Below are 11,239 nucleotides of genomic sequence, written 5' to 3'. Positions count from 1 at the left end.
GCACCGCTACGATATTATCGAGGTGTAATATGGTGGAGGGGGGCACCGCACACGGCTAAGAGATCAATGATCAATTGTGTGTCCAGAGGTGCCCCCCTGCCCCCGTATATAAAGGAGCAAGGGGGGGTTCGGCCGGCCAAAGGGGAGAGGCGCGCCAGGAGGAGTCCTACTCCTACCGGGAGTAGGACTCCCCCCCTTTTCCATGTTGGACTAGGAGAGAGAGGGGGAAGAGGTGGAGGGGAGGAAGGAAAGGGGGGCGCCGCCCCCCTCTCCTTGTCCTATTCGGACTGGGGGGAGGGGCGTGCGGCCCTGCCCTGGCCTCCTCTCCTCTCTTCCACCTAGGCCCACTAAGGCCCATTAAGTTACCGGGGGGTCCGGTAACCTCCCGGTACTCCGGAAAAATCCCGATTTCACCCGGAACACTTCCGATATCCAAACATAGGCTTCCAATATATCAATCTTTATGTCTCGACCATTTCGAGACTCCTCGTTATGTCCGTGATCACATCCGGGACTCCGAACAACCTTCGGTACATCAAAACATATAAACTCATAATATAACTATCATCGTAACGTTAAGCGTGCGGACCCTACGGGTTCGAGAACTATGTCAACATGACCGAGACACCTTCTCCGGTCAATAACCAATGGCGGAACCTGGATGCTCATATTGGCTCCCACATATTCTACGAAGATCTTTATCGGTCAGACCGCATAACAACATACGTTGTTCCCTTTGTCATCGGTATGTTACTTGCCCGAGATTCGATCGTCAGTATCTCGATACCTAGTTCAATCTCGTTACAGGCAAGTCTCTTTACTCGTTCCGTAATACATCATCCCGCAACTAACTCATTAGTTACAATGCTTGCAAGGCTTATAGTGATGTGTATTACTGAGTGGGCCCAGAGATACCTCTCCGACAATCGGAGTGACAAATCCTAATCTCGAAATACGCCAACCCAACAAGTACCTTTGGAGACACCTGTAGAGCACCTTTATAATCACCCAGTTACGTTGTGACGTTTGGTAGCACACAAAGTGTTCCTCCGGTAAACGGGAGTTGCATAATCTCATAGTCATAGGAACATGTATAAGTCATGAAAAAGCAATAGCAACATACTAAACGATCGAGTGCAAAGCTAACGGAATGGGTCAAGTCAATCACATCATTCTCCTAATGATGTGATCCCGTTAATCAAATGACAACTCATGTCTATGGCTAGGAAACATAACCATCTTTGATCAACGAGCTAGTCAAGTAGAGGCATACTAGTGACACTCTGTTTGTCTATGTATTCACACAAGTATTATGTTTCCGGTTAATACAATTCTAGCATGAATAATAAACATTTATCATGATATAAGGAAATAAATAATAACTTTATTATTGCCTCTAGGGCATATTTCCTTCAATTTTGAGAGTCTTTTAGAACAACATGGTAATTTGCTTTGGTTATAAAATTAGTCCTAATATGATGGGCATTCAAGATGGGTATAATAAAAACTTTCATATAGAGTGGATTGAATACTATGAGAAGTTTGATACTTGATGATTGTTTTGAGATATGAAGATGGTGATATTAGAGTCGTGCTAGTTGAGTAATTGTGAAATTGAGAAATACTTGTGTTGAGGTTTGCAAGTCCCATAGCATGCACGTATGGTAACCGTTGTGTGATAAATTTGAAGCATGAGGTGTTCTTTGATTGCCTTCCTTATGAGTAGCGGTCGGGGACGAGCGATGGTCTTTTCCTACCAATCTATCCCCCTAGGAGCATGCGTGTAGTGCTTGGTTTTGATGACTTGTAGATTTTTTCAATAAGTATGTGAGTTCTTTATGACTAATGTTGAGTCCATGGATTATACGCACTCTCACCCTTCCATCATTGCTAGCCTCTTCGGTACCGTGCATTTCCCTTTCTCACCTCGAGAGTTGGTGCAAACTTCGCCGATGCATCCAACCCCTGTGATATGATACACTCTATCACACATAAGCCTCCTTATATATTCCTCAAAATAGCCACCATACCTACCTATCATGGCATTTCCATAGCCTTTCCGAGATATATTGGCATGCAACTTTCCACCGTTCCGTTTATTATGACACGCTTCATCATTGTCATATTGCCTTGCATGATCATGTAGTTGACATCGTATTTGTGGCAAGGCCATCATTCATAATTTTTCATACATGTCACTCTTGATTCATTGCCCATCCCGGTACACCGCCGGAGGCACTCATATAGAGTCATATTTTGTTCTAGTATCGAGTTGTAGTCTTTTAGTTGTAAATAAATAGAAGTGTGATGATCATCATTATTAGAGCATTGTCCCGTGTGAGGAAAAAAAAGGAGAAAGGCCAAATAAAAAAGAGAAGGCCCAAAAAAGGCCAAATAAAAAAAGAGAAGGCCCAAAAAAATGAGAGAAAAAGAGAGAAGGGACAATGCTACTATCCTTTTCCACACTTGTGCTTCAAAGTAGCACCATGATCTTCATGATAGAGAGTCTCTTATTTTGTCACTTTCATATACTAGTGGGAATTTTTCATTATAGAACTTGGCTTGTACATTCCAACAATGGGATTCCTCAAATGCCCTAGGTCTTCGTGAGCAAGCAAGTTGGATGCACAACCACTTAGTTTCTTTTGTTGAGCTTTCATACATTTATAGCTATATTGCATCCGTTGCATGGCAATCCCTACTCCTCGCATTGACATCAATTGATGGGCATCTCCATAGCCCGTTGGTTAGCCGCGTCAATGTGATACTTTCTCCCTTTTTGTCTTCTCCACACAACCTCCATCACCATATTCTATTCCACCCATAGTGTTATGTCCATGGCTCGCGCTCATGTATTGCGTGAAAGTTGAAAAGTTTGAGAATACTAAAGTATGAAACAATTGCTTGGCTTGTCAACGGGGTTGTGCATGATGAGAGCATTTTGTGTGACGAAGATGGAGCATGGCCAAACTATATGATTTTGTAGGGATGAGCTTTCTTTGGCTATGTTATTTTGAGAGGACATAATTGCTTGGTTAGTATGCTTGAAGTATTATTATTTTTATGTCAATATTAAACTTTTGTCTTGAATCTTATGGATCTGAATATTCTTGCCACAATAAATAAGATTACATTGATAAATATGTTACGTAGCATTCCACATCAAAAATTCTGTTTTTATCATTTACCTACTTGAGGACGAGCAGGAATTAAGCTTGGGGATGCTTGATACGTCTCCAACGCATCTATAATTTTTTTATTGTTCCATGCTATTATATTACCCATCTAGGATGTTTTATATGCATTTATATGATATTTTATATGATTTTTGGGACTAACCTATTAACCCAGAGCCCAGTGCCAGTTTATGTTTTTTCCTTGTTTTTGAGTATCGGAGAGAAGGAATACCAAACGGTGTCCAATTGACCTGAAAATTCACGGAGATTATTTTTGGACCAAAAGAAGCCCACGGAGTATCGGAGATGGGCCAGAAGAGTCCCGAGGCACCCACGAGGGTGGGGGCACGCCCTACCCCCCTAGGTGCGCCCCCTACCTCGTGGCCGCCTCGGAGACCCCCCTGACTTGTTCCCGACGCCAACACCTCTTATATATACCCAAACTTCCAGAACATAACCTAGATCGGGAGTTCCGCCGCCGCAAGCCTCTGTAGCCACCAAAAACCAATCGGGACCCTATTCCGGCACCCTGCCGGAGGGGGGATCCCTCACCGGTGGCCATATTCATCATCCCGGCGCTCTCCATGACGAGGAGGGAGTAGTTCACCCTCGGGGCTGAGGGTATGTACCAGTAGCTATGTGTTTGATCTCTCTCTCTCTCTCGTGTTCTTGATTTGGCACGATCTCGATGTATCGCGAGCTTTGCTATTATAGTTGGATCTTATGATGTTTCTCCCCCTCTACTCTCTTGTAATGGATTGAGTTTTCCCTTTGAAGTTATCTTATCGGATTGAGTCTTTATGGATTTGAGAACACTTGATGTATGTTTTGCATGTGCTTATCTGTGGTGACAATGGGATATTCATGTGATCTACTTGATGTATGTTTCGGTGATCAACTTGCGGGTTCAGGGACCTTGTGAACTTATGCATAGGGGTTGGCACACGTTTTCGTCTTGACTCTTGATACGTCTCCGTCGTATCTATAATTTTTGATTGTTCCATGCCAATATTCTACAACTTTTACATACTTTTGGCAACTTTTTATACTATTTTTGGGACTAACATATTGATCCAGTGCCCAGTACGAGTTCCTGTTTGTTGCATGTTTTTTGTTTCGCAGAAAATCCATATCAAACAGAGTCCAAACGGGATAAAAACTGACGGATATTTTTTTGGAATATATGTGAATTTTAGGAAGTGGAATCAACGCGAGATGATGCCCGAGGGGCCCATGAGGGTGAGGGGCGCGCCCCAGGGGGTCAGGCACGCCCTGGGCCCTCGTGGCCACCCCGTAAGGCGGTTGGTGCCCTTCTTTCGCTGCAAGAAAGCCAATATCCGGATAAATATTGTGTCCAAATTTCAGCCCAATCGGAGTTACGGATCTCCGGGAATTTAAGAAACGGTGAAAGGGCAGAATCAGGGAACGCAGAAACAGAGAGAGACAGAGAGATAGATCCAATCTCGGAGGGGCTCTCGCCCCTCCCATGCCATGGAAGCCAAGGACCAGAGGGGAAACCCTTCTCCCATCTAGGGAGAAGGTCAAGGAAGAAGAAGAAGAAGAAGGGGGCTCTCTCCCGGTGGCGCCGGAACACCGCCAGGGCCATCATCGTCACCGCAATCTACACCAACACCTCCGTCATCTTCACCAACGTCTTCATCACCTTCCCCCATATATCTACAGCGGTCCACTCTCCCGCAACCCGCTGTACCCTCTACATGAACATGGTGCTTTATGCTTCATATTATGATCCAATGATGTGTTGCCATCCTATGATGTCACTACAAGAAATATGTCAACTTGCGACCATCACTATTGGTCACTGAAAGGTCATTGTTTTTCATTTGCGACCTTTTTTTAACCAAAAACAGAAGGTCAAAAGCTGGCGGTCGTAAACTGAAATTAACGACCTTCTTCGGGATAAGGTCGTAGATGTTTTCGACCAAAACAAAAGGTCGTTGAACCCATGACCTTCTGTTTTGGTCACTGGCTGTCTGCCCAGGCCACGTCGGATCCGACGTGACAATCTGACATGGCAAAAATGCGACCAATTGAAAAGGTCGTTGATAAGATTCAGCCCGGTCCGATTCGATGTCTATATGGGCCGAGCCCACTAATTCAGCCCATTTATTATTATTTTTCCAGTCAATTATGATCACCTACATGGGCCTGACCCAACAATTCAGCCTTTTTATTTCATTCCATTTCGCTGTCCATTTCATTAAGCCTTTTTTACAGGTTTTTCATAAATGCAGAATATTCCAGTCCACTATAGTTTGGGCCACAGCCTTTTTAGAGCCCAAATACTATTCGATCCAGTAGAACATTCATCTTTTTCATTCACATATTTCATTTTACACATTTCAAATGCAAACAATCAATAATTATCTCAATTAAATGATCAAATCCACAAACTCACAACAACACATACATGTCTGCACGATACAATAAAAAGCAAATACACATGCACCATCAACTAAAACTATGGTGCAAATCTCCAGGCTTCTTTTGATCTTCGGTTAGAGCAGCAGCCACCTCGACGACATTAGATCTTGATCTACATAAATTATTAGTGAGATACAGTGGAAGTTAAATCATTGCCAATAAAATATATCCATTCAAGAGAATAAAAATTATACATAAATGCCCAAATGCCTCAGTCCAGCAAGCACTAAGCATGGCATAGCAAAACTTCCAAAACTTGACTGCAACACGTTAACATATGAAGCATAATGATAAAATAGAACAATGGATTTACTGTGTTTATATTCTTGTGACCCTGTCATTTGTTACATGATACACTCATGTGTACATATTCTGATAACCATTACCATCTAGCCAACAAAAACATGGACATGATACCAATTACCTACTAAGACATAGAAAGTCATTCACTACAAACAATAAACAGAAAATACAGCAGAGAGAGTGTCTCTTTTAGCAGATGTGGTGGTCGCTGCCGAAATTACAGAGTTCAATACAGACAAGGCAGCTTAATACAAGATAAGATAAAAAATAAGCCACATATTTTCTGCTAGCAAACAATAGGTTGAAACCAAGTCATGGCTGCGAATACAGGAACTAAGTTATAATGACACTGGTCCCTTTAATGTTTTACTTTATCTGGTCATAAAGACTGAAAGTTCAAGAGAACTACTTGGATGTTATAACAGTTTCAATGCGTTTAAATAACAGTGTAACAAAAGCCAGCCATGCCAAGACGATCATGGTATCGCAGACCACGTAGGCAAGAAAGGGGAGGGACCAAAAAACTCACCTAAACCACTCATGCTGCATCCAGCACCGCTCGCACCACCTGTTCCTGCTCAAATAGAGTAGTATGTCATGGGACGGTGACTTATCAATAATAGCATTTCAGGAAAACATGAGGTTTACATGATAGTATGTAATGGGACAGTGACCTATCAATCACATAACACAGTCCAACAGAAACATCTCTATTTGCCCCTAAACTAAACCAAGATAGTATGTATTGCAGATAAAACCAACCTACAGCAGCCATGGTACTAAGAAGAGCAGTAGGTCAGCCTCCTATACACCCAACCTACAGCAGTTGCGGCTACACCCAAACTACATCAGCAGTTCTACCGGTAGCAATAGATCGAGTCAATTGTCTCACCTATAGCAGCTCAACAGGAGCGAAGTTGAGGAGGGCCGGGGCAGGAGCAGCTGGATGCAGGTCGTGGGCGTGGTCGGGGAAGGACGCAGGTCGTCTGAGGATCCCGTCGACGCTGTCGCCGTCTTGGTTGCCGTAGAGCTGTGGCCGTGGCTGTGTCCACATGCCTGTATCCAGCCTGCAGCCATCATACATACATTCAGTTTATTCAGCATAATCCTACTGTCATTTCCGAGCGAACTAGCCAGAGTTCTGTAGTGTAAATATGTATCTGAAAATTGAATTATTTGTATCAAGGATAGTACTATGAAATAATTTCTCGCAAACTGGTTCAGATTGCCTTCTAGCATCTTTACAGTAGGCATAATGCAAATACCAACTGTTTCCATTCAACTCCTTCTACTTATGTATAATACTACAAGAGTCCAGACAGCTTGCAATTTCTAACTGAAGATTAGCAGCAGTTCCGTTTCAGTAAATTGTTCTTCAGACAGTTTCATTACATTGTCTTCCAACACAAGCTGGTCATGTCAATGCAGCAAAGAGTATCGACCAATAGGAACAAGGAAGCTGGCAATGGCGCGTCTCACCTGGCGTCCCGGCCATGACGAAAATGATGTCAAGGGTCTGCCTGCTGTGGGGCAGGTCGAGGACCAGTGGTGTAGTCTCGCGGGTTTTGCATCAACTTAAGCCTGAGGCACAGGCCAATCACCGTAGCCATACTGCAGTGCTGCACAGTCGGGGTGAAGGTTATCCTGCAAAGCAATTGTAAGGTGTGAACAGTGATCCCCAAAAGTTCAAGTTGGATGATAGTTCTTGACTTCTTGCATGAAACAAAATAGATTTCGTGCGAGCAGACTGTGTACAGTGCAATGAGAATAATATAGGATGCTTTGCTCGCAATAAGTAAATGCATCCTGAAGGTCGCAGATCCGTATACAGAATGAAGTTATGTAGGATCAGCAAGCTACGGGGAAATATAATCCCAACAAGAAAGCAAACTCGCGCGACTTATTTTTAATCTATTTAATAAAGGCACTCAACATTGTGTTTCTGTATGCACCGTGCTTTCAAGATCACACTCCGAATCTCTACTGTGATATCGATGAGAAATGGCCATTTGTGCTAATTATCTTATCATGAATGTAAATATGCATTTCCACCACAAACCCACAATGATTCTGGCTTCTTATAATGGAAGGGGATCATAGAGAAGAGATTGGAGGGCTCATAGGTGGATGAGTGCAAGATGCTGCAGGAGAGAACGCCTGCAACTAAGCAATTGACATTGAAAATTAACACTAGAAACCTTGAGACGGACTAGAAACCTTGAGCAGCACCTTCTAGTCCCAAACCGAACTCCTAATAATCACTAGAAACCTTGAGCAGCACATTCTTGCAAGTATACGTACCAGATATGGAGACGGAGACGGACTACTGGGAGACGGAGGCAGACTCCTGGGAGAGCACACACCGTATCTGCTCCAGTGAGTAGGGGTGCTCCGGGTCCTTGATGTCCTGCACCGTATCTGCAAACGCCCAAATCAGTTCCCCGTCAGTCAGTGAAGCTAAGCCAATCAATGGAGGAAAAAACCAAAGAAGGAAACCGAGGGATCCGGGCGCTTCCATTACCGAAGACGTCGAGCGCGTCGAGCGCCGCATGCGCGGGGTGGACTATGTGCTCCGGCCGCTCGTGCATGAGGCGGGGGCGTCGGTGAGGAGCCAGCGGAGGTGGCGGTGGAGGTGCGGGCGCCGAGGGCGGGATGAGCGCGGCGGCCCTTCGACGGAAGGCGGCGAGTGAGGCATCAGGGACAGGGTGGGTCGGCGGGCGGAGGAAGAGCGGCGTGGAGTCTGCGTCCTACGGGAGGCGAGGAGGAGCGGGTGGTGGCGCGCGGGGCGGACGGAGGAAGAGCGGTGTGGGGTCTGCGTCCTACGGGAGGCGAGGAGGAGCGGGTGGTGGCGCGCGGGCGCGGGCGGCGGGCTCGGTTGAATCAGGGGTCGTGCTTGGCCACTGGAGGACGCGCGCGCCCGATCTGGCCCGATGAGAGGAAGGAGCAGAGGGATGGGGTCACCGTGGTGAGCTCGGCGCCACCGGAGAAAGGGATCGGGCGCCGTAGGTGGTGGTGGTGGCGGCGGCGAGGAGTGGTGCGGGGGAGAGGAGCTCACGTTGGTGGGTAGGGTTTGGTGGAGAGAGGAAGATACGAGTGGTGCGCCGCCGCCAGGGACGAGGGGAATGAGACGGAGGAAGGGAGATCTGAGCTAGGGTTTGGGCTGCGGGTGGGGTATCTCTTTTTCATTTTTTTCTTTTTTCTGTAGATAAATGGATGGATGGATGTGGGATGGAGAGATGGATGGATGGATGGGCGCCATGTCATCGATCCGTGGGAAGAGTTCTGATTGGTTCGGAAAACCAGTGATTTAAATAGTTTCCAAGTACAAAAAAATAGAGGGATTTTGTGAAGTAGCTATCAAAAATATTTTGCAAAAGGGCATCCCAAAAATTTTCACTAGAGTTACACCATATTTTATGGATAAGTACCAATTTGTATGCATTTCTGATCTTTCTAGCTATTTTTAATCATTTTTCGAGTGGCAAAAATGGGTTTTTTTTGTGAAGAACCTACCAAATAATTGTTGCAAAATTGGACTCCATCAATTTTATAAAATACTAGTCCATATTTAATATACAATTGACCAAATGGTGTCAAAAATCTTTGATCCACCTCTCGTGAAAAAGACAAATTTCTGCCGATTCGGCAGGAAGCGGGTCAAATTTAAACTACAGCAGCATCATAGTTTACTCTTTATTTTTTCCAAAAATTATTTATAGGTACATAAGCATCTATTTAATCAGAGAAACACCAAAAAATCCAAGATTCAACCACTAGCTACGAACGGTCATTCCCGCCGTTTTGACCGCATTTTGAAACGGGCATAAAAAATTCAAAAAAAAACAAAAAATTGGAAAACCTTTGCATTGTGTCATTACATATGACCAAGTTGCCAGAAAAAATAATAAACTTGTAATACAGCAATTATTTTAAAAAAAGTGTTCTCAGAAACAAGCTATCATGTGTGGAGATCAATGGCTTTCAAGCCAAATGATCAATCTTATGGCCACATTCATGGCATAGTTTGTTCAAATGATCTCATATTGTGCACAAGGGTGCATATTGGAATGGAAAACAATGTTGCCTAAGGAAGTTTTCATTTTCTTTGGACGAAAAAATCATTTTCCATTTTCTGAGTGCCCAAAATGAGGGGGTTTTGTGAAGAACCTACCAAATAATTGTTGTAAAATTCGACCAAATCAATTTTATAAATTATTAGGACATATTTAATGCATAATTGACCAAATGGTTGGGTGTCAAAAGTTTTTATCCACCTCTCGTGAAAAAAACAAGTTTCTGCCGATTCAGCTGGAAGCGGGTCAAATTTGAACTGCAGCTGCCTCATAGTTTGCTCTTTATTTTTTCCAAAAATCATTTCTAGGTACAAAAGTATATATTTAATCAGAGAAACACCAAAAAAATCCAAGATTCAACCACTAGCTAGGAACGGTCATTCCCGCCGTCGCATTTTGAAACGGGCATAAAAAATTCAAAAAAATCAAAAAATTGGAAAACCTTCGCATTGTGTCATTATACGTGACCAAGTTACCAGGAAAAATAATAAACTTGTAATACGGCAATTCTTCTAAAAAAGTGTTCTCAGAAATGAGCTATCATGTGTGAAGATTCATGGCTTTCAAGTCAAATGATCAATCTTATGGCCACATTCATGGCATAGTTTGTTCAAATGATCTCATATTGTGCACAAGGGTGCATCTTGGAATGGAAAACAATGTTTCCTAAGGGAGTTTTCATTTTCTTTGCACGGAAAGTTCATTTTCCATTTTTCGATTGCCTGAAATGAGGTTTTTTGTGAAGGAACTACCAAATAAATGTTGTAAAAATGGACCAAATCATTTTTCTAAATACTAGGCCATGTTTAATTCACAATTGACACAATGGTTGGGTGTCAAAAGCCTTGATCCACCTCTGGTGAAAAAGACAAATTTCCGTTGATTCAGTAGGAAGCGGGTCAAATTTGAATTGTAGCTGCCTCATAGTTTGATCTTTATTTTTTCCAAAAAACATTTCTAGATACATAACTATCTATTTAATCAGAGAAACATCAAAAGGTTTCCAAGATTCAACAACTAGCTAGGAACGGTCAAGCCCGCCGTTTTGACCGCATTTTGAAACGGGCATAAAAAATTCAAAAAAAAACAAAAAATTGGAAAACCTTCGCATTGTCTCATCATATGTGGCCAAGTTTCCAGGAAAAATAATAAACTTATAATATGGCAATTAGTTTAAAAAAGTGTTATCAGAAATGAGCTATCATGTGTGAAGATTCATGGCTTTCAAGCCAAATGATCAAT

At 43.3% G+C, this 11,239-nt stretch overlaps 1 protein-coding gene across 1 annotated transcript; it reads right to left on the bottom strand.

The window, feature by feature from the left end:
- Window positions 1-6,816: 6,816 nt before the first annotated feature.
- On the bottom strand, window positions 6,817-8,512 carry LOC123097036 (MIP18 family protein F45G2.10-like). The gene is made up of 4 exons (XM_044518814.1): window positions 8,446-8,512; window positions 8,252-8,342; window positions 7,485-7,568; window positions 6,817-6,991 (listed from the first exon to the last, which is right to left on the bottom strand). The coding sequence occupies exons 1-4, from the start codon at window positions 8,510-8,512 to the stop codon at window positions 6,817-6,819; spliced, it is 417 nt and encodes a 138-aa protein (XP_044374749.1).
- Between the last annotated feature and the right edge of the window lie 2,727 nt (window positions 8,513-11,239).

This window comes from Triticum aestivum, chromosome 4D, assembly GCF_018294505.1.
Source record: "Triticum aestivum cultivar Chinese Spring chromosome 4D, IWGSC CS RefSeq v2.1, whole genome shotgun sequence".
Taxonomy (NCBI): Eukaryota; Viridiplantae; Streptophyta; class Magnoliopsida; order Poales; family Poaceae; genus Triticum; species Triticum aestivum.
Note: the sequence above shows the minus strand (reverse complement) of the source record. Positions and strands in the feature narration are given on the sequence as shown.

Coding starts and splice junctions, on each gene's coding strand:
- LOC123097036 (XM_044518814.1), bottom strand. CDS start 8,512: ATGCACGAGCGGCCGGAGCACATAGTCCACCCCGCGCATGCGGCGCTC. Junction 8,343..8,445: donor CGACGCGCTCGACGTCTTCG/GTAATGGAAGCG, acceptor GGGCGTTTGCAG/ATACGGTGCAGGACATCAAG. Junction 6,992..7,484: donor CTTAAGTTGATGCAAAACCC/GCGAGACTACAC, acceptor TGATGGCTGCAG/GCTGGATACAGGCATGTGGA.